Here is a 27,090-nt window from a genome sequence, read left to right on the forward strand (position 1 = left end):
TAAGGCCAGCCTCATTGGTGTCACTTGTTCTTACGCGTGTCAGGTCTTGGTTATTTGTGTGTTTCAAGGAATTTGTTCATTTCACGTCAGTTTGAAATCATAACGTCCGTGTTTTGTAAGGTCTACAGCAGTGACTTCTCCCTTGACTTTCTGTCAGCGTTGCATCATGATTCAACAAGGGTCGTATCTTAGGGTTCGTTGGCGTATTTTTGTGCCCCTTTTAATCTGTAGGCTCCCCCTGTTTGTTGAAGAAACCCCCTTGTCTTGCGATCAGTTAACTTGTGAGATAATAGTTGCCTTTAGGGGCCTCTGGGTGGCTCAGTCTGACTCTGGATGTCCGCTCAGATCGTGATCTCATGGTTCATGAGGTCGAGCCCTGCTCTGTCGGCGTGGAGCCTGCTTGGGATTCTCTCTGTCCCTCTCTCTCTCTGTTCCTGCTCCTACCCCGCTCATTCTCTCTCAAAATAAATAAACAAACTTAAGAGAAAAATAGTTGCCTTTAACCCTCAGTCCACCCGCTGCTTTTCAAGCTCTGACCTGAGCAGGCCCGCTTCCAGGCTCCGTCGCGAGTGAGCCCAGTTACCACCCCCCCCCCCCCCCGTAGGCGACACCGACTGAAGCCACAGAAGCATGTGTGTCACAACCTCGTCCTTAACGTTACGCGATTTGTTCTGAAGTGATGCCTCCCTTTCCTTTTGTGCATTTTGAGTTCGGTAATGAGAATTTGTTCTTGTTTTTGTCTTCAGTATTCGGGAGTAAACCGTGTTTAAGACTGTTGAGAGTGGAAAATAGACAATGGTAACACTCTTCACCGCTGTGTCTACACTTGTGTTTCAGGTGGGTCTGCGAAGAGATCCCGGACCTCAAGCTCGCTATGGAGAACTACGTTTTAATCGACTACGACACCAAAAGGTGAGCCGAGCTCTGCCGAGCGGTCCGCCCGCCTGCGCGGGGCGCAGACTGGCTCTTCTCTGGTCTGAGACTCCCTGTCAGGGTTGGCTGGCGCCTCCGTGAGGTTTTGTTGGCGGGAAACGTTGATCAGACACCGGAGGACGCGATTGGGAGGGGCGCGTTGCGGGCGCTGCCCCTGCCGTGAGCGGGGCCGGCCCCGGCTGGCGGGCGCTGCCTTCTCTGCGGCCACCGCCGGCGGCGCCTCAGCACGGGCCTCCCCGGTCTCGGGTGCCGGCCTGGCTCCAGGCAGGGTCTCTGGGGTTCACCCTCTGGCAGCTTCTGGCAGTTTCCCCGCGGGCACATCCGGATGGGGAGAGTCCTGTGGGTGGGGAAGGGCGGGGCCGGCTCTGGAATGCCTGCCTGGAGTTGTTTGTTTCTCTTCTTCCCCACTCCTGCCGCTTCAGCTCTGGGCAGGCTTGAAAGCGGCCTGCAGTCTGTCCGGAGGACTGGGTCACCTGCGGGCACGATAGCTGGGCCCCGAGGAGCCCCGAAGCCCCTCGCGGGGCCCGGCACCCCACTGTCGTTGACCTGGCCTCACTCTTCCAGCCTGAGCCAGCCCTGGCCCCATACCCCGTTCCCTGATCAGCTCAGCATTTGAGAAGCAAGGAAGGGGCTGTGCTCACCCTCCGTCGTCCCGAGCGCTCAGGCCCTGGGCTCTGGCAGCAGGGGCCCGGCCGAGGACTGGGGTGCGCCCCTCCCGATCCCAGGGCGAGGGTGCGGACGGGCGCTGACCCTTGGACAGTAGGCATTTGCTCTGTGCCCGGCCAGGGTTTTTAAGGATGGTTTTCCTTCAAGGTGGTTTTCCCTTCCGTGTCCAGGTGGCTTAGGAAAGATTGCGAGTGGACACTGGGGGGCCGGTCTGGGGCGCGGCCGAGGATGAGGGGCAGGCGGTCGGTGAAGACGCAGGGAGGCCTGGGGCAGGAAGCCCGGGGTGTACACGGTGCGGCCATCGCTTCCCGTGCCCTGGGTGTGGAGGCTCCTCTCCCAGGCTCCTGGTGTCCTGCTCGGGGCGGGAAGCCTCCTTGCTCTGTGTGCGTTTTGTGGGTGTTGTAGGAAGAGCCGCTGACTCCCCCTCCGGTTTGGGGCAGACGCTTGGAGCACGTCCCCTCCGCACCGCTGACACCAAGCGGGTCTCGTCCTCTGTGGGGCGTCCCGGGCCCTGTCGCAGGCTGAGCAGCGTCCCTGGCCCCACCCTGTCGATGCCGGGAGCATCCGCAGATGTCACGCAGTGTCCCCTGGAGGCAGAGTCAGCCCTGGGTGGGGGGTGGGGGCGGCTCCTGGGTTAGAGGATTTCACTGAAAGTCATACTTGAAGGTTTGGGAGAGTCTAGTCTCAACGACAGACTCCCAGCCCGGTTGTCCTTAGGCATCTAACACGTGCTACCTATGTCTTGGAAAGTGCTGGAAGCTTTCTGCAGAGGCCGGTGTTGGGCGGTGCCCAGGAGAGTCAGGGGGCCCTTGCTGCCGCCGGGTGGTCCCCAAACCCATCAAGTTAGGGCTGAGGCGGGGGCTGTTTCCGGCCAGGGAAGGAAGACCGTGTGGGGCCGGTGCACAGCCCGGTGGGGCAGTGGGTCCTGCTGGCAGGTCAGATGGGACTGCTGTCCGGCCCCGGGGGCAGCGACGGCCGACCCGGGTCCTGCCCACAGCGCGACGTGAAGTCTGTGCAGGGCTCCTCACCTCCTCACTTAACGCCTGCTGGGCGCGCCGTTGACCTTGGGTTTGACCCGGGAGCCTCGGCCTCCGCAGGCCGCCCCAAGCACGCGGCACGTGGCTCAAGACTGTCTCAGCCCCAGACTGTTGGCTCGGCCTCGTCGCCCACGCGCGGTTCTCCTGGGGGCCCGAGTCCTCCGCCTGCCCACCGGGGGGCGGGCTGGCTCTGCCTGGCCGTGGGCTGTCCCTCCCGAGAGGCCGGCTGGGCCCCCAGGCTCTTTCCGAGCTCCTGCGTGACCGGAGCCTTTCCCTTGCCTTCCAGCTTCGAGAGCATGCAGAGGCTCTGTGATAAGTACAACCGCGCCATCGACAGCATCCACCAGCTGGTAGGTGGCCTCTGCCCTCCCCCCACGCTCGGCTCCTTGCCTGGGGCCTGTGCTGGGCTGCCCGGACCCGGCTGCCCTCACGCTCCCCGGGTGGTTTTAACCACACGCCTCCCAGAGCCTGCAGGCCACCTGGAGCGTGGGCTTCCTTGAGAGGCGTCTGCAGGGGCGTACGAATGTGGCTTGGGTCTGGGGAGCTGCTGTCGGGGGTGGGGTGCGTCCTCGGGCCCTGCGTGCCCAGCGGTCGTCCCCAGGCCCGGGTGCACGCGTACCTTCCCGCTGGCGCCCCGTCTCCGCAGACTGTGACAGGCGGACACGCTGAGGAGCTTCCCGGGGCTTCTCCTGCCCCTCAGCCAGCAGTGTTGTGAGCATCTCCCCGCCTTCCTAGGACATTCTGACTGGGGAGAGGCCTGAGGCTCTGTCCTCGCTTTGCTCACCCACCATGCTGGGGCCTTAGGAGGCCTCACCTGGCAAAGAACAGAGACAGCCGGGCCGGGCCAGGCTGCGGAGGCGGTTCCAAAGAGCGCGTCACTCCTGTTTCCAAGGACGTTCTGCTGTCCGGACAGCGTGGGCTCTTGGTCTGGGTGGGGGCTCTCCGGCAGGAGCCTTGCTGTGGGGGAGGCTGTGGTGGGGTGACAGCCCACTGTGGTGGGGTGTGTGGCCTCTGCCTGCTGACCCCCCTGTGGCACCGGGGCCTGGGACAGGGCAGTCATCCCCGTTAGTAGCAGTGATGGGGGAGGGGGATGCTGAGTCAGTCGAGTATGGTCAGGCCTCGGGCCTCCTGTGCAAAGAGACTGGGGCTCATAGAGGTTTTTCTGGGGTCAGCTGTGTGGCACCCCCACCCCACTGCCTCAGTTTTGTCCTGGGCAGGAGGCGGGGCCTGAGGTTTGGGCCGGGCCATGCGGCCTCCGGTCCCCCGCGCAGTGGTGGCCTGGCTCCAGACCGCCCTGTGTCTCTAGGTGGGTAGGTCCTCGGGGGTGCTCTGTGCCCCAGTCATGGCTGCAGGTGGCTGAAGGGCAGCTGCTGTGCGTCGGAAGGGGGTGGGCTGTGAGGGGTCAGAGGACCCACTGCCCCTCCGGGCCCAGTTCCTGTCCCCGAGGCAGAGGTCCCGGCCATGGGGCCCTAACAAGGGCCCACAAGGCGCTAGCCCTTTTTGCGGCTCCCGGCCCACTTCTCTGCCCAGCCAGGCTCTCGGGTAAGGGCGGAGCTCTGAGGCCAGGGCTGCGGGGCCCACACGGCTAGCGGCCTCTGTCGTCTCCTGAGGGGTGTGGCGCCCAGGAGGACACATGCGTGTGAGCCTTTAGCCGGCTCGGGTGGAGTCCGCGGTGCTGGGAGGACGGTCACTCGTGACGTGCTCCCTTTGACGCCCTAGTGGAAGGGGACCACTCAGCCCATGAAACTGAACACCCGGCCGTCCAACGGGCTCCTGCGGCACATCCTGCAGCAGGTGTATAACCACTCGGTGACGGACCCCGAGAAGCTCAACAACTACGAGCCCTTCTCCCCGGAGGTGTACGGGGAGACCTCCTTTGACCTGGTCGCGCAGATGATCGACGAGATCAAGATGACCGAGGACGACCTGTTTGTGGACCTGGGCAGCGGTGAGTGCGGGCAGCACGCCGCCTCCCTGGCCCCCGGAGGCAGAGCGGGTGGCTCGGTCACCACCCCCTGCTGCCCGCAGCCCCTCGCGGCAAGCCCCCGTGGCCTCTTGAGACCTGGACGGCTGGGCCTGCGTGCGTGCGGCCCACTCGTCGGGACGCACGGTCCGGAGAGCCTGTCTCTGGTGCGCGGGGCCCTGGGTCAGAGCCCGCCCCCGCCACGCCGTGGCGCCGACGGGGGTGGGCTCGGGTGGCCGGAGCCTTCGGGGTGCTCCCGCGTCTCGTGGAGCCGTGTCTCGCGGATCGCTTAGGTCTCAGGAGAACAGCGTCCTGACGCGGGGGCCGTGCGGTGGCGTGTGTGTGTGTGAGGCAGTGTGAGCGAGACGGCCGTCCCGTCCGCGGGTGGGGGCTCAGCTCAGGGTCTGTGTCCCTAGAATGTCCTCAGTGACTTGGGAGAGCCTGTGGCCTCTGCCTGCTGATCCCCATGGGCAGCACCAGGGGTAGGTCGCGCCTCTGACCCAGGGGCCGCGCGTCTGTGACAGCGCCTCTCCCTTCCCCCTGTCTCCCTCTCTCTCCCCCTCCCTCCCTCTTGCTCCCTCCCCCTCCCTCTCCCTCCCTTCCTCCCTCTCTCTCCCCCCTCCCTCCCTCCCTCCCTCCCTCTTCATCTCTCTCTCTTCCTCTCTTTCTTTCCCTCTCTTTCTCTCCCTCCTTCTCCTCCCTCTTTTTCCCTCCCTCTTTCTCTTCCTCCCTCCTTCTCTCTCCCTCTCCCCCGCCCCCTCCTCCTCTCTGTCTCTCTGTCTCTGTGTTTGTCTCTGAAGGAGTGGGCCAGGTCGTGCTCCAGGTGGCCGCGGCCACCAACTGCAAACATCACTACGGCGTGGAGAAAGCCGACATCCCAGCCAAGTACGCGGAGGTGAGTGACCCTGGAGTAGGGTGCAGGGTCTGGCTCCTGTTGGCCATGACCTGCGGGGCACAGAGAGAGGACAGAACAAGGCGGGTCTCCGTGTGCTCCCCACAGGGCGGCCCGTGCCCTCCAGAGGCGGCTGCCCGGGGAGGGGCCAGTGGGGTTGGGGCAGCGCCTCTGTCTTCGGAAACCCCTTTAGGGTGTGTGGTCCGGACCCGTGGACCCTGCAGGCCCCGGGCTGTCCCGGGGCTGCTTGTCAAAGGGGTCGTGTTGAGGCCTGGTCCACGGGCGGCCCCCCGCTCGTCTCGCGGGGGTAGGAAGGGGCCACGGGGAGCCGCTGACGGCTGTGTGGTCGTTCCCTTGCAGACCATGGACCGAGAGTTCAGGAAGTGGATGAAATGGTATGGAAAAAAGCATGCAGAATACACAGTGAGTGCCATCGCTCCATGCCCCTGCGGCTACCGACCCAGCTCCATTTGTGTGCCTCTTCCTCCCCCTTGACCCGCCGTTCTTCTCCCCTCCCGGGACGGGACGCCCTCCCTGCCTGTCCCGGCCCTGCGTGGGGCGCGCGTGTCGTCACCGGAGTGCCGCCTCCCTCTCCGGTCTCTTCCACCCCCTCTGGGCTGCCCGGGGGCTGCGGCCCCTGCGCCTGCCGTCCGAGAACGGGGGCGGCTCTCCTCTCCCCCGGCCGCTGAACGGAGTTCGTCGTGCGTGTGTCTCCAGGCCCCTGCGGGCTCTCGGGGAGCCCTCCTTGGGTGTTGGGCACGTGTCCGTGCCGGCAGCGGTGCGAGGCTGGGCCGTGGGGTGTGGGTGGGACGGCCTCTTCCCTCGCCCGCTGGCCCGCTCTGGGGCACCTTCTCCTTGCCTTCGTGGCGGTACGTGACCCCGCCCGTGAGTCCCTCCTGGCAAGGCTCGGCTTTGGGGCCGCACGCGCCCCCGGCTCTCCCGGCTGCCGCCCCTCGGCCTCCGTTGCTCGGCCCCGCCTGTCGATGCCCAGGCTCCTTGGCCAGGGTTCGAGGCCCCTGGCCTCCGTCTGCCTCCGCCCGGGCACCTGCATCACACCTCGAAATGTGTGTCTGGGCCCGTGACTCCGTCCGTCACTCTCTCTCTTGCCGTGGACACACCGCTGCCCTGTAGTCTCCCCGCACCGGGCTGCCGCGGGGATGGCCCAGACGGAGTGTGTCTAAACCGCATCTTTGACTCCTCCTCTCATCCCAGGTCATCGCCTGCACGTACCCAGAGGTCGAGGCCCCGATCGCTGAGGTCCACTTGGCTCTGCGGTGGGGGCCCCGTTGCCCCTCCGTTCGTGTTCACTTCTTTCCCTCTCCGTAGTCACCGGCCCCAAGCGGGCCGTCGTGGGGCGTGGGCTTTGAGCTGCTCGTGTTAGGGAGTGAGGATTGGTCACGAGATGACAGGCTGGGGCGTGGTGGGGGCTGGAGGCGGGGAGGCTCCCTCTCCCTTAGCACCGCCTGACAGCTGCCGCTTTCCCGCTCGTGCCTCTGCTGCAGCGTGGGAAAGGCACTCCCCAAACCAAGGTCACCCACCCCTGCTCCTCGGTACCTTCTGGGCGTTCTGGGGAGTTCCGTGTTCCGTGCTTGACGTGTAGAGCTGTGAGGTGTGAGGTCGGCTCCCGGATCCTTTCCGGGCACGCGGGCCCCGTCCTTGCAGTCTGCCCTCGCCCCGGCGCTCTGCCCGTGAGGCGTGTCGCACGCCAGTTGCGTGTTTCTGGCCGTCCGTCCTGTCCCGCTGTCCGCCTCCCTCACCAGCCCGTGCCGTCCGCGTTCCCGTGGCTCTGGACTGCGTCTGCGCCCCCGCAGCGCCCGGCTGTCCCGTGACGTGACGCTTGTCTTTGCCTTGTCCAGATAAACCCGGGAGTCCGTCTGTGGGCGCCCGTCACAGAGCACGCCGGCTCGGGGCCGGGGGGAGCGTGTGCATGTGCACGTTGGGTCGGGAGGAACCAACATCTTGACGGTATTTCCTGCCCTCACACGGGGACTCTCCGTCCGTCTGCTGACTTCTTCGTTGAGGTCGTTCACCAGGGTCTTGTACTGAGCCTCGTGCGGGCGTCCTACACGTTCCGTTAAGGTGATGCCTGAGTCTGTCTGTCTCGGTGCTTATGTGAAGGTCTTTTTAGCCTCCGGTTCCACTTGTTCGTTGCCCGTTGATAGGAAGGCAGCTGACCTTTGTGTGTGGTTTGTTCGCGGGCAGCAATACCCTTACTCCGTGACTGTTGCCGTAACGGCTGGTTAGTTCCAGGTTTGTTTGTTGGTTTGTTCTCTGGATTCTTTGGATCCTGTCGTCTGTGAACACAGGCGGTTTTACGCCTTCCTTCTCAACCTGCGTCCCGTAGGTCTGTCTTGCTGGGCACGCCAGCGTGGCGGCAGACGTGTGCAGGACGCTGTCACGAAGAGAGAGCGGCCCCCTTGCCCTGGTCCTGATGGTATCGGGAAAGCTTCGGGTTCCTCACCGTGGAGACGATGTGCGTTTGCAGGTGTCCCGTGGGCGCCCTTTATCAAGCTGACGTGGTTCTCCTCTGCCTTATTTTGTCGAGAGGCTTCGTCATGGAGGCCCTCTGTGCGTCTGGCGTGAGCCTGTGCTCTTTCTTTGGCCCGTTGACGTGGTGAGCGGAGCCAGCCCTCCCGCCAGGGCGGATCCCACTTGGTCGTGGCGCGCGGTCGTTTCCACACGCTGTGTCGGGTTTCCGGGGCGCTCCCGTGTGCTTGAGAGATATCGACCCATTTTCCTTCCTGTGGAACATCTTTGGTTCTGGTGTCAGGGTGAGGCCGGCCTCGTAGTGGGGAGGTGCCCTTCTGCTCCTTTTGGGCCAGGACTTGCCCATCCTGTCTCCCGGTGGGATTTCTTCCGGAGTTTTCTCCCCTCCGTGAAAGGCGAGCAGTCCAGCCTTCCTCCTGTGCCCCTGTGTCTGAGGTCCCCTGGTGTTTGCTATCCGGGCTGAGTGCGCGGTGGGTCCAGTGGGTCTGTTTCCAGGGAACTTCTTCCCGCACGGTCCCCGTATCTGCTGTTAACGCTGGCTGTGTTCCCAAATGGCTTATCGTTTTCCTAAAGCTGTGACTTCCTAAATTGTTTTATTTCATTTTTGTGTCTTAAAATTTTAGCTTGGAACGCGAACAGGGGAGAGGGACAGAGGGAGAGAGCATCTTAAGGAGGCTCTGCGCTCAGCCTGACCCGGGGCTCCGTCCCACGACCCTGGGATCGTGACCTGAGCCAAAACCGAGAGTCGGACGCTCATTGACCGAGCTACCGGGTGCCCTAGCTTTTCAAGTTTTCAAACGCTTCCTGTTTCTGGTGACGGGGTCAGGCAGCTGCAGCCCACAGCGTGAAGGTTCCGAGATTTCCCAGAAACGGCTGGCGTTGATCCGTGCACGGCCTCCGGCACTCTGTCCGGAGCCTGGTTTTAGCCTCTGGCGTGTTCCTCACGGCTGGAGTAAGAGACAGGGGTGAGGCTGGGGGCGCTGCGCACCCCGGGCGGGCCTCCGCTCCCCCCACCTCCCCTCTCCGCTTCCTCCCGTCCCCATCCAGAGTCGGTGGCGCGTCAGGGCCTTGTGGCGCGGTGGTTGGCACACAGGAGGGGCTCTCGTTCCTCCCGCACTCGTCAGCCCTGTCGGGGCCCCAGCGAAGGGGCTGGGAATGGGATTTGGCTGGAAGGACGCTGGGGCACGGCCTCGGAGTGGTGCGTGGACGAGCGGCTGGCCGTGCCCCTGGCGTTCTGTTGCCGGCCTCCACGCGGCCCAGCTCCAGCAGGGTGTGGTGGATTTGTGCCGACCGTGAGCGCCCAGATCTGGCGGGAACTTGTGTCCTGGGTCTGGCGAGGCCAGCCTGCCAGCTTTCTGTGGCTTCGACCAGGCGTCCTGGTTGGCGGACGGAGCCCCGCTCCCGTTACTTACGGACTGAAGAGGAAACAAAGCCAGTGGGAGTCTAAAAATAGCCCAGTGTGCTTCTCCGGGCCAAGGCTCCCTGGGCGGCCGCCTCGGTCCCCCTCCCGCCACCACAGAGGCGCCGCCCAGCCAGGGTTCACCCTGCCAGCCTCGGCACCCCCACCCCCACCCCCCACCCCCGTCCTGCAGCCCAGCAGCTGCCAGGCGCCGGGCCCCCCTGACCCCCCCATGCAGCCCTCCTGTCAGAGCCGCTCCCCCCCACCCTTCTGCTTGGCTTCTGTCTGCGCATCTGTCTGACCTCAGGGCACCCCCTCCGTCCCTTCCGCCTGGGAGGTGCTCTGTCCAGCCCCCGGGGCCCCCATCACACAGTTCATGGTGAGACCCGCCTGCTGCTGGCACCTGGCGGTGGGCCTGGCGCACAGCAGGTGTCGTGCGTTGAGAGTCCGGTACCTGGGGTGCCCGTGGCCTCGTGGAAGTGCCACGTGGGGAAGGTGCCAGAGTCTTTATGGACCGGCCTGTGCCCTCGTGGGCAGGTGCCTCTCTAGGAAGTGTGCGGGGCCTCCCTCTGGGTGCCGGCCGCCCCTCCGGGCCTGTCCGCGTCAGGACGGCCCAGTGCTGCCGGCGGGCAATGCCGTGTGGCCCTCGGGGTGGCTGGGCGCCGTGGTGCCTGCGGCTTCCTCCTTGGCCGGGTCAGCCGGAGCCCCGTGCTGGGCTCACCTCCCCTCTGGTCTTGGTCTGGGTCGAGCTGCTGGCGACCCGGTGCTGCTGAGAGAGAGGATCTGGCCGTCCTGCCGAGCTGCGCTGTGTCCGTCTGTGGGTTGGGCTGCCCACAGTAGGTGGGCTGCAGGTTAGCGAACGTCGAATGACGGAGCATGCAGGGCCACCTGACCTTGGGTGGGGGCAAGCTGGGTCTCTCCGTTCTTGGAAGCAGGCTCTCGTCCCCTCACCGGAGACGTGTTCCTCCAGGAGGAACCAGCAGCCTGGGGTGGGGCTGCGGATCAGTGGTTTCTGGGAAGGGCGGGGAAAGGTGGTCATGGGGACTGAAACCCTCTGCACCTGTGCGTGCCGGGGCCCTCTCACGCGTCTTCCCGTTTCTCTGTAGAAGGAGGTCTCGGGGTCCCCCGGGCAGGGGCGCACGGGAAGGCCACGCACGTCCTTCTGAGCTCTGTTAACTCCGGAGCGCTGGGCCCAGCGGCACGGCCGGCTCAGCTGGTCACTGTGCCCGTCACTGCCCTTGGATGATCGCAGCCCGCCTGTGCCCGGAGCAGGCCTGCAGGGGCTGGGTGGGCAGAGCCTGGACACCGACTGTTTCCTTGCTTGGAATGTGAGGCCGAAGCTCCACAGTGCTGCTGTGGACGGTGAGCCAGCCTCCGAGGTCAGGGACCTGGCCACGGCAAGAGACACCTGCGGCACCCCTGTCCGTTCCCAGAACCCCACCCTACGGGCAGGGATGTGCCAGGAGGGCCCTCGAGGGTGGGGGTCTTACGGGAGGACCCCCAGGGCTCAGTAGATGGTGGTCCCCAAGCCCCAAGGTTGTGGTTTATACAGAGAAAGGATAGGAAGCAAGATGACCTCCGGGCAAAGGCATGTGGGGCAGGGGTGGGGACACCAGGCCAAGCTCCCAGAATCCTCTCCCGGCGTGTCCCTCAGGATGTGCTTAATTCCCCCAAACCGACACGTGAGGTGTGGTCTCCAGGGGGCGTAGAGACCCAGCGCCCAGGTTCTCACCGGGGGTCGGTCAGCAGGCCCGTCTGCCGGGCTCGGGCGGAGACCCCAGACCCCAGGAGGGGAGCGGGTCCTCGGCGCAAACCTCGTGTCTGCACGGACAGCTCCGGGACACGAGCCCTGCCTGCGAGGGTGGTGGGAGCCCCGGAGTCCAGGTCCAGACGCCCCTGAGGGCCAGCCTCGTGAGCCGGCCTCGGGGGAGGGAGGTGTCAGGCCCGGGTGGGCTCTGTCTGGCACAGGACAGTAAGCACTTCGGACTTGAGCCACTCCTCAGGCCCTCAGGGCTGTCCTTGGGAGTGCAGATCATGAAAGTTCCACAGGTGGGAAGGGGGTTCAGACAGGACGACTGGGGTGTGGGCAGCCCCCCAAGGTCCCAGAGCGCGTTAGGGTGGCCGCCCCTTCTCCCCATCCCCCACGCCGTGCGCTGTCACAGCACATCCACCACATGCTGCCCTAGGCGGTCTCCTCGCGTGTGCACCGGAAGACGGGCCTGGGGCCCTGGCTCACGGCCTCATTGCCCTGGGGCAGCAGCACGCAGGACCTTCTCTGCTCGGGTCTCTCTTCCGTCCCTTTGTGAGAGCCTGCGGGGCCGGTGCCCCGTTGGGCTGCTGTCTTCATGAGAAGGGTGGGGGTTCCGGGTCACCTCACCGCATGTGTGGGGGTGCAGGTGAGGGCAGTCACCCCCAACCCTCGGCTTCCATGAGCCCCGCCCTGTCCGTGGATGGGCCTGTTCTGGACGTTTCACCCACGTGGACTCACACCCCGCGTGGCCTCTCGTGTCTGGTTCCCTCCCTGAGCGTCGCGTGTTCGGGGTCCGTCTGCGGGGCGGCGGGGGTGGGCGCCTGGCTCCTGCTCGCGTCTGGGGGACCTTCCTGTGTGTGGGGGACACGCTGGTGGACATTTTGGGTTGTTTCCACGGTTTGGCTCTTCTGAATCACTCACGCTGCCGAGATCACGCGTGCCCAGGATCGTGTGTAGATGTGTGTTTTCCATTCTCCGGTGGACACCGAGGAGCGGCGATGACTGTCTTTTCAAAGAGTGATGCAGTTAGGCTTCTTGGCTTGTGGAACGCCACGGCTGTGGCCGCGTGGGTCGTCACGAACCGGGTGCTCCCGGGCAGACTTGGGCCCGGAGTCGCCATGTCCTTCTGCCGCGAGCGGCAGGGAGAGCTGGAGGGAAGGTGCCTCGGGGCCCTTGCAGGCGGACAAGCCGGCGCAAGCCTGGGGTCAGATGGACGCCCCGGGGGGTGTTTGTGTGTTACAGAGAGCAAGCCGTGCGGACGCTGTCACCTGGCGGAGACCTGTGCCCCGGGGCGCTTCCTGAGTGCCTCGCCAGCGGGTGGGAACAGAAGCGGCCGTGCCTCGCGGTCCCGCGGCGTGTCCTCTGGTGTAGCTGGAGCCTCCGGCCCACCGTCTTGTTGTCCTGTGTGTGCCCCGTCCCTGCTCCGGGCCGCTGTGCAGCGACCGACCGTGGGTGGTCCCGTAGCCCCAGGAGCCGCCGTCCCCTCCCCCGTCTCACGTCCTCCCCACTTTAGCGACCGCGCTCATCTCATCCTCTCTCCGAGGGCAGGGCGGGCGGGGCGCGACGCCCAGGGAGGCCCCACCAGCCTCGCTCCTGTTCTCTTCCTTCCAGCTGGAAAGAGGCGACTTCCTCTCGGAGGAGTGGAGAGAGCGGATTGCCAACACAAGGTAGGGTCCGGCCGGGCGGGCGCCCCGGGGGAGGGTCCGTGGCCAGGGGGCGCGAGCTGTCTTTCTCTCCCGGCCCCTCACCTACAGCAGAGGGGGGCGGGCGGGGGTGGGGAGGTGGCCGGGCCCCGGCTCCCACTGCCCGTCCCCCGCCCTCCGGCCAGCCGTGGGGCTGGCTGTCCGCACCCCTGACCCCTGAGGGCGGCCGGCTGGGACGCTGCAGCGTTGCCCACGGGCCTGCCCTGGGCCCGACACGGGTCTGCGGCCCCTTCTCTGGTCTCCGGCGTGTGGGTCTCCTGGGACACAAGTCAGCCTTGCCAGCAGCAGCCACTGTCTGGGGGACCTGGCAGTGTGGCCTCTCTGCCTTTCCTGCAGGCTTACCGCCTGCCGCCCTGTGTTCCCCAGCGTCTGAGCCTGGGGGCCAGGTAGAAGGCGGGGGGTGGGGGGGGCGGCTCTTTGCAGAGTGTGTCCCTTTGTGGCGCTCCTGTGACAAGTCCCCCAACTGTGCTGGGTCCGCTCTGGTCTCCCTGCCAGCCCAGTCTTCCCTCTTTTCCTGAGCCCCTTGTGCCGACCCCATGAGCATCCCCATCGGTAGGGATGTGAGGGCTCTCCAGCGGAGAGGAAGCCCCATCCTCACCGAGAGCTGGCTAGCAGCATCCAGGCCCAGGGGTCCCGTCTCTGGTTGCGCTGGCGATGTGAGAGCTCGTGGCGAGCACACCGCCCCTCTGGGCCTCGCCGCCCCTGGTCCTGTGGGAGAGCAGGACGGGCCTTGGGCCCGTAGAGCATCCCCTGACGTGCCCCAGGCGCTCTGCTTCTGGGCCCCCTCCCCAGCAGCCCCCTTATTGTTAGGGTGTCCGCTCCTGCTTTGCCTGGCCTCAGTGAGCTTCTGGTGGCTTCTGAGACATGAGAGGGTGGCTGCCTTCAGAGCACCCTTCTTCGGTCAGGGCTTATCGCACCCAGCTCTCTCGTCGGGGCTCGGTCTCTCAGCCCCCAGGGACGCCTTTGCCCCGGCCTAAAGTCCCACCCGCCCTCTTTCCATGCGGCGCTGTGGGGGGAGCACCCTGGGCGCTTCTGCGTCTTTAATGCCCGTTGGGTGTGCTGTCTGTTCTCACCCTGCTCAGGCTCCCCAGGACCATTCTGCTACTGGGTGCAGTGACGGTTTCCAGGCTTTTTTTTTTTTTTTTTTTTTTTTAATATTTATTTTTCGGGAGAGTGTAAGCAGGGGAGGGGCAGAGAGAGGGGGACAGAGCTGTCAGCACAGAGCCTGACGCGGGGCTCGTGAACCGTGAGATCATGACCTGAGCCAAAGTCAGACGCTAAACCGACTGAGCCACACAGGCGCCCCAGGTTTCCAGGCTTTTTAATTTTAAACTATCAAGACTTAAATCGAGCAGCGAGGGGACGGCCATCGGCCCTCTCTCTGTCTTCCGTCACGTTCCGGTGAGGAAGTAAACTCCCTGTCCGCAGTTCTGGCGGCTGTGCCCAGTTCTCGCTGTGGCGTAGTTTTTACCTGGAGGCCCTTAGGTAGGGAGACAGGAGCCACACGACCACGCACAGAGCAGAGTTAGTCGTGGGCTCAGATGAGCCAGCGGCATGCTGCTCGTAGAGCGCGGCCGTCAGAGTTCCTCTCGTGGGCGAGAGCCGGGCCTGGGCGGGTGTGGGGCGGCGTGTCCGGGCCAGGCATGCGGGAGAACGGAGAAGGGACGAGCCACACCCTCCCTGGGGACGACTTCGCTTCTGGTCCCACGGGTCCTCTCCTGCTGCCTCTGTGTCCTCACGCCTCTGTCCCCAGGGGACATCTCTGCGGTCCTGTTTCGGCCCCAGGGGCCTCCTCCTGGCGAGCAGGTGTCCACCTTTCCTCCAGGGAAGCGGGCAGCCTGGTTGTCGAGCCAGCAGCAAGCCGGGCTCAGCGTCCTGGCCCGCGGGCCCCGTTCGCACCCCCCCCCCCCCCCCCCCCGGGCTGGGGCGCTGGTGGAGGAGGCCATGGCACGGTGTGCCCCGGAGTGCTGTGCGCGTGCGCGGATGGAGCCTTCGTTGAACTCAACTGGAATATTATTTTGCAGTGTTATATTTGTGAATAACTTTGCCTTTGGTCCTGAGGTGGATCACCAGCTGAAGGAGCGGTTTGCGAACATGAAGGAAGGTGAGGCGCTCCCCGTAACCCTGCCCTGCGTCGCCCCACGCCCGGTCTGTCTGTGGATCTGGCACCGGTTGTGGGCCTTGGAGCCCTTATCCGTGCCCGTCAGCCTCGGGAGCGGGGTTCCGCTGATCGGACCCGGGTGGGCGGCCAGACTGACGAGCGGGCCCCAGGCCGTGCGGTTACGTTCCCGTTTCGCGTAGACACCGAGTGACTTCTCTGTACAAGGATGTCCCCGCTTCTGCTGCAGGATCACTCGGTCCGTGCCTGAAACTCAGATTTGACTGGCGTCCCCATTTTGTCTGCTGGCCCTAACCTGGGCTGGTGAGGGCACTGGGGCCGTCCAGACTGGCCCCTTTGCTCTTCCTGGGTTTTCCTTGTGTCTGGGCCCATCGCCGCCCGGCTGCCTCCGCCTTCCGTTCCCGGGGTGGGGAGGAGGGACGGCCCCTTCGCCGTGTGTGAGGCTCCGACTCGCAGCCACAGCTGCTCGGCACGGCTGTGGGGGAGGCCGCACTCTTGTTCTCAAGCCGGACGTGTGCCTAGGGTCGTGTTTCCCTCGTGCCCGTGAAGGCTTCTAGGTTTGCAGCTGTGTTGGTGCTTTGGTGGCGTGTGAGGCCCTCCACTGTGTCTGGCCTGAGCCGCCTGGGGAAGAGTGTGTGTTTTCTAAATCTCGGCAAGCTGAGAGTCAAGGCCGCGTGCCGAGGTGCAGCCTCTTGGCAGCCTCACGGCCGCTTCACGGCCTGGCACAGCCAGCCGCTCCCTCCGGGGGAGCACCTGGGAACGGCCGTCCTGAGTGGCGGCCCGAGGAGCCTGTGCCGTGGGGCCGCGCGCCCCGCCCGCACGCCCTCTGTGGCTACGGGATGAGGGAAGGAGGCTCCCTCCGGCTCTTGGCTTCTGGCCCCGGGAGTGCGGTCGGGGCCCGCTCAGGCCGCAGGTGGCCCAGGTTAGGTGTCTCTTCTCCCTCCATCGTGCCAGGGGTTTCCTGGTGTGCTTGGAATGTCAGACGGACGAGAACATCCGGTGTAGAATCTTCTCAATAGGTGGGAGTCAGCTGGTTTGTTTGGACACCAGTTCGGCCCTTGTAAGTGCCAGTGGGCCACACAGCATGTTGTGCTCGGACTCGGAGCGTGGGAGAGAGAACCCAGCGAGCTCCCGGAGGGAGGTAGAAACGCCAGCACGCTTGTGGGCTGTAGGTGGCCCTGGGCACCCCGTGGGCCACGGCGGGTCCTCCTGTCTGTCTCCGTGGACGGGGGCCATGTCGCCTGGCCGTTTGCTCTCCTCGGTGTGCGGCCTCCTGCCTGTTTCTCGTCCGTCCTCACTGACCCAAGAGTCGAGGACGTACCTGTTTCTCCCCGTGGAGAAAGTCAGGTCAGTTGGGCCGAGCCCTGTGACGCGCTGAGCCCCGCGTCCTTGGCCGTCGTGCACGGTGTTTCGGGAGAGAGGAGCCCACCGCTCGTGGGTCCAGTCTGCAGCCAAGCGCTCAGACCCTAGCTCGGGACTCCCCTCCCCACAAGCGCCCAGGGTGCACGGCGGCCGGGCTCCGGGTGGGGGCCAGGGGCTGCTGCTGTCCTCGTTAGAGCTCTGACCTCAGGCGCTCGTCCTTCTCCGGGTCCTCCGGGCGTGAGCGCGACTGGCCTGCGGGCGCCCGGTGGGGTGTGCCCTGGTGGGGGAAGTGGGCCGTGAGCTGTGGCTGTACCGTGAGGTTGTGTATGCCGTCCTCACGCTGTCGGCCCACCTGGGACCTGGACGGGAAGCCCCAGGAAGTGCCCTCCTCTTTAGCCGGTCACTACAGTTCCTAAAGCTACAAGAACTTTCTAGACTCCTAGATGGCCTGCATCTGACCTCAGCGCTCCCAGCCAGGGGGCCTGTGTGTGGCACCTTCCCCACCCCTCCCTCCTGTCCCTAGCTGTAAGAAGGCCCCGGGTGCCCTCTTCATCCCTGTTGTTAGAGAGGAATGGGATTGGGTCCCCTGTGTCTCGTGATAGAAGGTTTTGAGCCCGTGAGAGGGTCGCCCTGCGTAGACACGGCTGTCTTCAGCACCGACGGCCGCGGGTCGTGCACACGTGTGTCTCTTGGTCATTTTGGAAGAGTGAGCGGTGGCTGTCCCAGGATAGGGAGCGAGCCGTGCACCTGCCCCGGGACGGACCGGGGAGCCCCTCCGCCCGCTGCCTGCCCGAGAGCTTGCCTTCCCGCCGCCCTGCCCTGGCCAGGGGCCTCGCGGGCTTTGGCTCCAGCACGTCTCCTCCCTGCTCATCGGGGACGCCTGCCGGGCACTCGGGCTCGCCGTCCTGCGCAGCGTTGCTCTCCGGGTCTCTGCATCGTGCTTTCCCATGGGAGGGCTGCCTGCCGAGCCCTGCGGTCCCAGCCGCCGGCCATGACCTCCTCTCGGGCCCTCGCGGCACCGGCTGTTGCCGAGTGGGCAGCACGGGGTGCCGGGCTCCTAGCGGGAGCGCCCGTGGACCCGGCGTTTATCCTGCTTGGCACCACGCTCTCAGAGGCGCCCTGGGTTCCCAGCGTCCCACGGGGCTCTGTTCAGCCCCTGGCTGCGAGACCTCTGATGCGACCCCGCGCGCTCTGTGAGCTCTGGCTCGTGCCCTGGCACGACACGTCCGCCCCTGACTTCGTCCCTGGCCCGGCGCTGGGCCCGTCACCCCCCGCTCCCAGGGGGCCGGTTCTCAGGACCGGGTGGGGCAGCGGGTGCTCCCGGCGCCGGGGGTCATGGCGGGCTGGCATGTTTGTGCCCGTGTCCGTCTGTGTCTGTGTGCGTGTGTCGAACTGCACTCAAAGGGAATTTTCCAATTGATTGATTCGTTGAAAGGAGGGAGGGTGCACAAGCAGGGGAGGGGCAGAGAGAGAATCCCCAGCAGGCTCTGTGCTGTCAGCGCGGAGCTTGACGAGGGGCTCAGTCCCACGAACCGTGAGATCATAACCTTAGCCAAAAATCAAGAGTCGGACGCTCAGCCCACCGACCACCCAGGTGCCCCGGGACTTTTCCAATTTGAACGTGACCTTATTGTTTTCCTCGACTTCTCCGACTGGCTCTTTTTTCCCTCATACGGAGAAGCGTGGCTTCTGGGAGCACGTGTGTTTGTTCACGGTGTTTGTCACGCACGCGCCGCGGACTCCCTCCTGAGCCCGTGGATTCCTCTGTGAGTCCTCTCTCCTTAGAACTCTGCACACTGGGGATGATGCGGCCTGTGTGGCTGCCCCGCCGACGCGGCCCGGTGCTGCTTTTGGGGCTTTAGGGCTTTGCCTTGGCTGTCGATTGCGGGACGCGTCCCACAAGCACGCAGACCGTGGGGGCGGGGCGGGGGGGGCCGTGCCAAGTCACCGTCCTCACTCCCGCCCGGTCTGTCCTCACAGATGGGTGAGCCCCCAGCTGGGACCTTCGGGTCCGAGGTCAGCACCGTGGGGCCTCGGACCGTTGTCACGGGAGAGCAGCTGGCGGGACAGAGTTAAGCTGGGAGGCGGCACCTGGTCCTGCTCTTCCTCGTAGGAGGCGGACGGGACTCCGTCCTGCTGCTGTGCACGCGGTCGCCGTCCCCGCTGCTCCTGCGGCTTCCCCTCGCTCCCCTGACGTCTGTCTCCCTCTCATTTGTGTGCGTGCAGGCGCTTCCCCAGAACGGCAGTAACTAGGTTTGTGTTTCAGGTGGCAGAATTGTGTCCTCGAAGCCCTTTGCGCCTCTGAACTTCAGAATAAACAGCAGAAACTTGAGCGGTAAGTTCTCCGTTGCTGAAGTATTAAGATCTGTGATTTCCGGCATCTGGCTGTGTCAGCATCGGGTCTGTCCCCCCCGGCACTGCTCATGTCAGGGCAGACCGCCCCCTGGGGGCATTCCTCCCCCCCCCCCCCGCCCCCCCGCCCCCGCCCCATGCCAGGACTGCCCTGGTTGTCATGACCACAGACCTGCCCTGTGTCCCCTGGGGGCAGAGTGGCCCCGGGTGGGTGTCGAAGGCGGGACAGCTCAGGAGAACTCAGGGAGGGGTCTGTCACAGAGGTGGCTGTCCTGCATAGCATGGGCTGCACCTCAGGCCCCTGGGCCAAGCCACATGGGCCCCGGGGCTCATGACCTCTTGTGTGCTGCTGGGGGCTCCTGCAGCCACGTTGCTTTTCAGTCGCCCTCTAAGTGCTCTCCGACCCCACGGGGGCTTGTCGCCATCCTCCTTGGACAAGCCCCTCGGGGGAGCGGGACTGATGCGAGCACCTCACCTGGCCTCCCACCTGTCTTTTGTGAGGAGGGAGAGAGTCCCCACAAAACCGCGCAGAGCCTCCCCCCCACACACACACCCCGCTCACCCCTTGGGCGCAGGAGGGGCCCTAACCGCAGCCTGTTGTGCGCAGACATCGGCACCATCATGCGCGTCGTGGAGCTCTCGCCCCTGAAGGGCTCTGTGTCCTGGACGGGGAAGCCAGTCTCCTACTACCTGCACACCATCGACCGCACCATAGTGAGTGCCCCACGCGTGCGGGGTGGGGGGGCCCGGCGCTCTCCACGGCCCCAGCCCTTGTGTGGGGCGGGCCTTGTCCCGGGTGGCTCGTGACAGGGTCGGGCCCCACACGCTGGGAGCCCGGAGTCGGGTCGGCCCCTACAGACGTCGGCCTGGGGGACTCTGTGCCACCCTCCCGAGAGTGCCCGCTGGCTGTGCATCCGGGACGTTGCTTTCGTCCTGAAAGGGTTGGGGCTGACTTCTAACAAGAGTTTTCCTTTCCTTTTTGTATTTTTAGCTTGAAAACTATTTTTCTAGTCTGAAAAACCCAAAACTCAGGGTAAGTCTGTGTTCTTCCCTCGCCTGAACAGCGTGTGTGTGCTGCCTGTTGGGGTGTGCGGGTTGCAAGTGGCCACACACGCACAGGTGCTGGTCTGTGTGACGGGGTCTGGGTCACGGCCCTGCCCGCGCACACCCGCCTCGTCCTTAACGGCCGCGGCTGGGCCACGGTTCTTATGCGCGTTTCGGCAGCGGGTTGAGCGGGTCTCTGAGGTGGGCTTTGGTGACGTGGGCGTTTGTGCTGAAGGGCGGCGAGCGGCCCTCGTGCTGTCCCGGCCTGAGTCGCCATCCGAGGGCAGAGCGGCCGCCCCCACAGCGGGGCGCCAGCCTGGGTCCTGACTGCGCCGGCCGCTTGGTTCCTGCATTCCTCCCAGTGCTCACGCCCTTCCCGCTGCGGCCTCGTGGCCGCTGTCCGTTTGTTCCGTACGTCTCTCCGAGAGCTTTTCTTTCTTTCTGGGGACTCAGACAAGTCCGTGTGCAAGAGAGGCCTGTCAGACGGCCAGCTCCTGCCACCCGGAGCCCTGTGTCCTTCCCACCGTAGCCGGGCACCTGTGCCCACAGCCCTGCAGCTGCCGGCCCGCCCGGGTGTTGCCGGGAGCCCAGGCCGGCGGCAGCGTCTGCCCTCGGGCACAGGCCTCTCTCGGTGTGGCGGTGTGGCAAAGCTCGCCGCCCACGGGAGGGAAAGGACGGTCGGGCGGCTCGTCTGCCTAGAGGTTGGCGGGGGGAGGGGGCGCTGCACTCTCGGGCTCCGCTGTGCCTCGGTTTCCCCGCCTGTGCTGGTGGCGCACCGCGAGCCGTGCCGGAGGGGCCTGGCCGAGCCCGCGCATCCGCAAACGCCCACCGCTTGCTTTCCAGGAGGAGCAAGAGGCGGCTCGGCGCCGGCAGCAGCGAGAGAACAAGAGCAACACGGCCACTCCCACCAAGGTGCCCGAGAGCAAGGCTGCCGTGGCCGCGGACACCCCCGTGGTGAGCGCTCGCCGCGCGCCCTGCGCCCGGGGGCCCCTGCTCCGTGGCGTGCGGCTCCCGTGACTTACCGGGAACGCGCGTCCCCGACGAGGGCATCGCGTCCCCTTGACATCCCGCCGCCCGCTGTCTGCTAGGATTCCGGTGCCGAGGAAGAGAAGGCTGGGACGACCGCCATCAAAAAGCCGTCCCCCTCCAAAGCCCGGAAGAAGAAGCTGAACAAGAAGGGGCGGAAAATGGCCGGCAGGAAGCGCGGGCGCCCCAAGAAGATGAGCGCTGCCAACCCCGAGCGCAAGCCCCGGAAGAGCCAAACTGCACTGGACCTCCTGCACGCCCCGGCCTCGTCGCAGACGGCGGCGCCCTCGCCACAGGGTGAGTCGGCCGCGAGCGGGCCCACAGCCCCCCTCACCTCTCCACCTCGGGGCTCAGGCCGCGGTGACGGCTCGTGCGCCGAGTGGCTCGGTGCCACAGGCGCACTGGGGCGTCCCCCGGGCCTGTCTACGCCCGGGCGCCCCGCCCCGGAGCGTGTCCCGCTCCGGGCCTTGCCAGCATCCTGCCGACCCAGGCTCTGGTGAAGAGCTGGGATTTCTTCGGTCGCGAGGGGACGCGTCTCTGCTTCCGGAACTGCCGGGATGTCGTGTCTGCCATCGTCCTTGGCCGAGCGCGTTCGGTCACGTCTTTACAAAGACCCGGCAGTTCCGTGGAACGGACTGGCCGGGCCCCGGGAGCGTCAGTCTGCCGCTGACGCGTGAACCTGCTTCTTTCTCCCCGCAGATGCGTACAGGTCACCTCATAGCCCCTTCTATCAGCTACCTCCCTGCGTGCAGCGGCACGCCCCCGACCGGCCGCTGCTGGCAGCCACCCCGCCCGCACTGCAGAAGCTGCTAGGTGAGCCGCGGCCTGGCCCGCGGGCCCCCATGCTGGGCGCCCCGGCCTCAGGCTCAGTGCCGCCCGGTGGCCCCTGGGCCTTGGGTCAGCCCGGCCCCCTGGTCGCCTGAGGTCGGGGCTCCGCCCCAGGGCATGTGGGGCCATTTCTGGCGGGGGGGGGGGGCGTCTGTGGCTGTCTGGGCTGCGGTGCTTCTGGTCTCGAGGGGGCGGGGCCCAGGATGCCGCGCAGTGCTCCCCAGAGAACAGTCCGGGCCGTATCTACGGCAGTGGGTGGGGGAGGCCCCATCTACGCACGCGCTCACGATGCCAGGCCGGGTGCACCTGTTGCTCGTCTAAACATCAGGCAAAGGAAACCCCTTCCGTGCCTCGGGCGTCGCCGGTTCCCTCGGTTCAACATCAGTAGCCCGTGTTTACCAAAAAACCGGCAGATTCGATAACACGGCCTTGCGGGGAGGTCGACACCGGGGAGCGGTGGCGGGAGCCGCGAGGGGCTCCAGAGGGCACCGAGGGCCCTGGCCTGATGGCAGGAGGTGACCTCCAGCAGCCTCTGGGGACAGCGGCCACGCCCTCCCACGCCGCTTTCTGAAGGGCCCCATGGGGTCACGTCTGCAGTGAAGTCATCTCGCTTCCGCCTAGAATCCTTCAAGATTCAGTACCTGCAGTTCTTGGCCTACACCAAGACCGCCCAGTACAAGGCCAGCCTTCAGCAGCTGCTGGACCAGGAGAAGGTGAGCCCTGCCCTGGGCACCCTCACGGAGCGGTTCTGCCCCCTGGGTCCCGAACGCTGCCGGGCTGTCCTGGGCCTGGAGGCATAACCCGGCAGGGGCTCCCATGCCCGTAGGAGCAGTGACGGTCTCCACAGGCCCAGTCACCTGCCCCTGCAGGGTCTGGAGAGGCTGCGGGACGTTGCTCCTCACCGAGCAGCGATGCTCTCCACCACTGAGATGGGCCAAGGGTCGTCGGCCTTCTGGGCCGGGGCGTGTCCCGCCGTGGGAAGGGGCGTGGGGGGACGGGGCCTCCCGTCACCGTGCTGCGCCCCTGCAGGAGAAGAACGCCCGGCTGCTGGGGGCCGCACAGCAGCTGTTCGGCCACTGCCAGGCCCAGAAAGAGGAGATCAAGAGGCTCTTCCAGCAGAAACTGGATGAGGTAGGGGTGCCGAGACCGCATCACCACCCTGGGCGGGCAGCGTGCGGGCCAGGGCACGGCCCAGGGAGCGGAGATCTGGAAGGATCTTCTCCTTCCTGGGGTTTTGACCTTTCACCTGTTCTGACGGCGGGTTCCGGAACGTGGGAGGGCTCGCGCCCCTTTCCCGGGCGGCCGCCCCCCGGGCCCCTCCTTACCGGCCCCACCCCCTGCCCGCCATGGCGCACCCCTGCACAAAAGCCCACCCGTGCTATCGTGTGTCCACAGCTGGGGGTGAAGGCGCTGACCTACAACGACCTGATTCAGGCGCAGAAGGAGATCTCGGCCCATAACCAGCAGCTGAGGGAGCAGACAGAGCAGCTGCAGGAGGACAACAGGGAGCTGAGGAGCCAGAGCCTGCAGCTGGTGGGCGGGGGGCGGCCTTCTGGGGCACACGGGGTGGGGAGAGGGGCGGGGGAGGGGGCACATGGGGCGGGGGGGGGGTGGCCTGGAAACGGTCATTCTGTGTGCACCCTGGACAGGCAGGATGACGGGGTGCTCGTGGGGCCCGACGTCCTTCCCGAGGACGGGTTTCCCAGGCCCCCCCTCACCCGACTCCAGTCCGGCTCATTCTGGGAACGCTGAGGTCCCTTCCTGGGCTCTCAAAGGACGCGGGAGCCAGCGGGGCCCAGGGCCCTGCCAAAGGCCCTGACGCTTTCACCAGACGTGGCTTTGTAGGCGGCCCAGGCTTTCGCGTTTCTGCCACCCATGCTGGGCTCCCGAATGCGCCCCTAGGGCTAGGGCGCGGGCCTCTCGGGACCTCGCTCCCACGGGGCCCAGGGCACGTTGCTGGACGGGCAGGAGCGCCACTTCTCACGGGGCCTCCCCGTTCGGTCCTGAGGACCCTCATCTTGTCCCCCTTGGGTGTTCCCACAGGGGACCCCGGTCTCCCCGTTGGGCTGACTTCTCAGCCTCGCCTTCCCTCAGCGGGGGGTCCCTTCCCTGGGCCTGCAGGCCCTCAGGGACACCTGTCCGGTGTCTGCCCTGTGCCGGGTGGACCTGCGCCCACCCCGCCCTCCCCGCGGGCTCACGACTGCGGCCTCCCCGTCCCCGCAGCTCAAGGCTCGGTGTGAGGAGTTGAAACTGGACTGGTCCACGCTGTCGCTGGAGAACCTGCTGAAGGAGAAGCAGGCCCTGAGGAGCCAGATCTCCGAGAAGCAGAGGCACTGCCTGGAGCTGCAGGTGGGGGCCCCTCTGGGCTTTGATGCATCAAGAACGCGGGAAGTGCCCCCCGCCAGCCCCCCGAAACCACCCTGCTCCCGAGGACAGGATACGGGTTGTGTTGCTGCAGTGACGGCGGCCCTGATGCCCCATCTTGGCCCCCGGGGAGGGTGGGGGGGCGCCGGGCTTGGCGTCCGAGGGGCCCCACTTGCTCCCGGGGCGGCTCGGGTTCCATTAGAAACCTGGGATTCCCTCGGCGCCCCTACCCACCTGGGGGTGGGTGCCGAAGCGGCCCCCGGGGAGGGCAGTGCTCGCGCACCCCGCCACAGAGCTCGCACTGCTCGCTGAGGACGGCGACGTGTGCGTCCAGGTCAGCGGGGACACAGGGCGAGAAGGAAGGGGGAGCAGGGGGGCCCTCGTGCCCTCACGTTCCTCGGCTGCTGGCTGACCGGGTGACCGCACGACCAGTTGTGCTCTCTGAAGGGTTGTGGCCCAGGCGTCCCCTCCTGCTGAGCCAGCAGCACGCGGCACGGGGAATAGGCCTGCCGACCCCGTCGGCCGGGCCGGGTCCTGTTTCCACAGGCGCACCAGCAGGAGGAGCTGCTGGGCCCTGACCCTTCCGCGTAGTAAAGAGCGAGGTGCTTCGTTATGGGAAAAGAACAAAACAGAGAGTCCTCAGAGGGGGCGTCTCGTGTCCCCAGTGACCGAGAGGGAGCGCGGCAGGAGGGCTCCCCGCGGACGGAGCGCCCGTAGCCTCCCTCACAGCCGGGGCCGCCCCGTCCCGTCCCCCTTTCCCACGGGTGCGCGTCGGCAGAGCTGCTCTGGACGCCCCGGAGCCTCTCGACCCGTGCGGGGTGCCCGGCGGCGCTGGCTTCTCCGTCACCCACAAAGCCGGCCCGCGTCCTTCCCGCCTTCCCGGGCCCGTCCCTCGGGTGCCTTGCTGGGCGCGGCCGGTCCCCAGGCCGGCGGCGGCGGGCCTGACCCCCCTCCCCTTGCAGATCAGCATCGTGGAGCTGGAGAAGAGCCAGCGGCAGCAAGAGCTTCTGCAGCTCAAGTCCTGCGTGCCGCCCGACGACGCCCTGTCGGCGCACCTGCGCGGCAAGGGCGCCCTGGGCCGGGAGCCGGAGGCGGACCCCGGCCGGCTGCACCTCGACCTGGACTGCTCTAGGTTCTCCCTGCCGCACTTCAGCAGCGCCAGCCCGGAACTCTCCATGAACGGCCACGCGGCCAGCTACGAGCCCTGCGGTGCGCTGAGCCGGCCCCCGTCCAAGCAGAACACCCCCCAGTACCTGGCCTCCCCGCTGGACCAGGAGGTCGTGCCCTGCACCCCCAGCCACGGCAGCCGGCCGAGGCTCGAGAAGGTGTCCGGCCTGGCCTTGCCGGACTACACCAGGCTGTCCCCGGCCAAGCTGGTGCTGAGGCGGCACCTCAGCCAGGACCACGCGGCCGGCGGCAAGACGGCGGCCGGGGAGCTGCACCCGCGGTGAGTCTGCGTGTGGCACGCGCCAGCCCTGCTCTGGCGCCCTGGGGCCACCTTGGGGTTCTTAGGGCGAGACCCCAGCGGTTCAGAAGAGATTCGGGGCGTTTGCTGGGCCCGGGATGCCAGCTCTGGGTGCAACACCCCGGCTCCGGCGGCTCCCCGGAGAACGAGCCAGAGATGCGTCTTCTTCCAGAGCCGAGCACGCCAAGGAGAACGGCCTTCCGTACCAGAGCCCGGGCATCGCCAACGGCATCAAGCTGAGCCCTCAGGACCCCCGGCCCTCGTCCCCCGTGGCCTTACAGATGACAGGGGAGAGGGGCGGCGAGAAGGTGAGGGCGGGGCGTGGGCTGTGCGGGGTGCTCGGCAGGCATCCTGAGCCAGGTGAGGGCCACGCCAGGCTTCGGGGGGGCCGGGGGTGAGCCTGGAAACGGTGCTGAGCCCCTGTGGGGGGCTGTTGCCCGCAGGCTGGAGGAGGAGGGCGGTGGTTTCGTTCGTGAGCGGAAGGCGGCAGGTGTGAGGGGCAGCGTGTGGGTCACGGCGTGGGGACCTGAGGTTGGGGGGAGGCGGGACCCCGAATTTCGGGAGGAGCCGTGGGGGGGTTTTACTGGGACGAGGGGCCTTCTCCTGTGGCGGGAGGTCCCCGTGTCCTTCGGGTGGTGCTCGTGGCCCGGCGTTAGCGGTCAGCGGGAGCAACGAGGGTGTGGCCGTGTGTCTGCAGGGTTTGAAGGAGCGTGCCTATGCCAGCAGCGGGGAGGCCATCACCAGCCTGCCTGTCAGCATCCCGCTCAGCACCGTGCAGCCCAGCAAGCTGCCCGTCAGCATCCCTCTGGCCAGCGTGGTGCTGCCCAGCCGTGCCGAGAAAGTGGTGAGTGGACGCCGGGCGGGGAAGGTGCCGGCGACCTGCTCTCGCAGGCCCGGGCCCTCGGGCTGCAGGGCTGTGGTGTGTAGGCAGAGGGGGGGGGGTCTCGTTTCATTTTTTCCCACAAGGCCTGGTAGTTCCCTTTTGTGAGCTTGTGCGCTGGTACGTTCGGAGCGGACCGCCCTGCTCCGGGACGTTGGAACGCCCAGATTCCGGGGCTCCTCACGGCGACGTTTTCCCGTGTTTGTTTCAGGTCTGTTTTTGTAAAAGGGGGCGCGCGCGGGTGGAGAGGGACTAAAAGTCTGGATTCGGTAGAGGCGTGCAGCCCGTCTCCCCTCCCGGTGGCTCACTTTTGGCCGTCCCGCCTCACGTGTGTGCCCCCGCGAAGGGCAGAAACGGCAGTGTCTCGTGTGATGCGGGCCTTTCTTTGTGTTTATTGAGATACGAGTCACGGACGGCCCACCCGCGTAGAGCATGCTTTAGTGGTTTTAATACGTTTGGTTATGCAGCCATACCCGTTCACAGGTTCATTCACACAGGTGGACTCCCACCCCGTGTGGCCTCTCGTGTCGGGTTCCCTCCCTGAGCGTCGCGTGTTCGGGGTCCGTCCGCGGGGTGGCGGGGGCGGGCGCCTCGCTCCTGCTGGCGGCCGAGGGACGTGTGCGTGTGTGGAGGGCCACGCTGCGCTTCTCTGTTTGTCCGAGGGTGGACGTTTGTTTCCACCTTTGGCCATTGTGGATCACGCTGCCGTGAACGTGCACGCACAGGTTTGGGGTGGGTGGCGTCTTCGCCCCGTTCCATACGGGAGTGGAATCACTGGTTGCGTCATAGCTGCAGCCCGTCCCGTCTCTCCTTGATCCCT

General features: G+C 66.3%; 1 protein-coding gene across 3 annotated transcripts in view; it reads left to right on the forward strand.

Annotated features, from left to right (window-relative positions):
- Positions 1-27,090, forward strand: part of DOT1L (DOT1 like histone lysine methyltransferase) — a 60,742-nt gene that overhangs the window by 24,517 nt on the left and 9,135 nt on the right. For all 3 annotated transcript variants that reach the window (XM_042977638.1, XM_042977637.1, XM_042977639.1), the window contains exons 3-22: positions 838-912; positions 2,923-2,986; positions 4,356-4,584; positions 5,400-5,494; positions 5,852-5,914; positions 12,739-12,794; positions 14,855-14,934; positions 18,578-18,646; positions 19,271-19,377; positions 19,655-19,696; positions 20,551-20,661; positions 20,796-21,030; positions 21,433-21,546; positions 22,183-22,274; positions 22,591-22,692; positions 22,957-23,094; positions 23,785-23,910; positions 24,888-25,372; positions 25,563-25,698; positions 26,088-26,234. In XM_042977638.1, coding sequence (XP_042833572.1) covers positions 838-912; positions 2,923-2,986; positions 4,356-4,584; positions 5,400-5,494; positions 5,852-5,914; positions 12,739-12,794; positions 14,855-14,934; positions 18,578-18,646; positions 19,271-19,377; positions 19,655-19,696; positions 20,551-20,661; positions 20,796-21,030; positions 21,433-21,546; positions 22,183-22,274; positions 22,591-22,692; positions 22,957-23,094; positions 23,785-23,910; positions 24,888-25,372; positions 25,563-25,698; positions 26,088-26,234 — 2,566 coding nt within the window. The remainder of the gene's footprint in view (positions 1-837; positions 913-2,922; positions 2,987-4,355; positions 4,585-5,399; positions 5,495-5,851; positions 5,915-12,738; positions 12,795-14,854; positions 14,935-18,577; positions 18,647-19,270; positions 19,378-19,654; positions 19,697-20,550; positions 20,662-20,795; positions 21,031-21,432; positions 21,547-22,182; positions 22,275-22,590; positions 22,693-22,956; positions 23,095-23,784; positions 23,911-24,887; positions 25,373-25,562; positions 25,699-26,087; positions 26,235-27,090) is intronic.

This window comes from Panthera tigris, chromosome A2 (genome assembly GCF_018350195.1).
Source record: "Panthera tigris isolate Pti1 chromosome A2, P.tigris_Pti1_mat1.1, whole genome shotgun sequence".
Classification (NCBI taxonomy): Eukaryota; Metazoa; Chordata; class Mammalia; order Carnivora; family Felidae; genus Panthera; species Panthera tigris.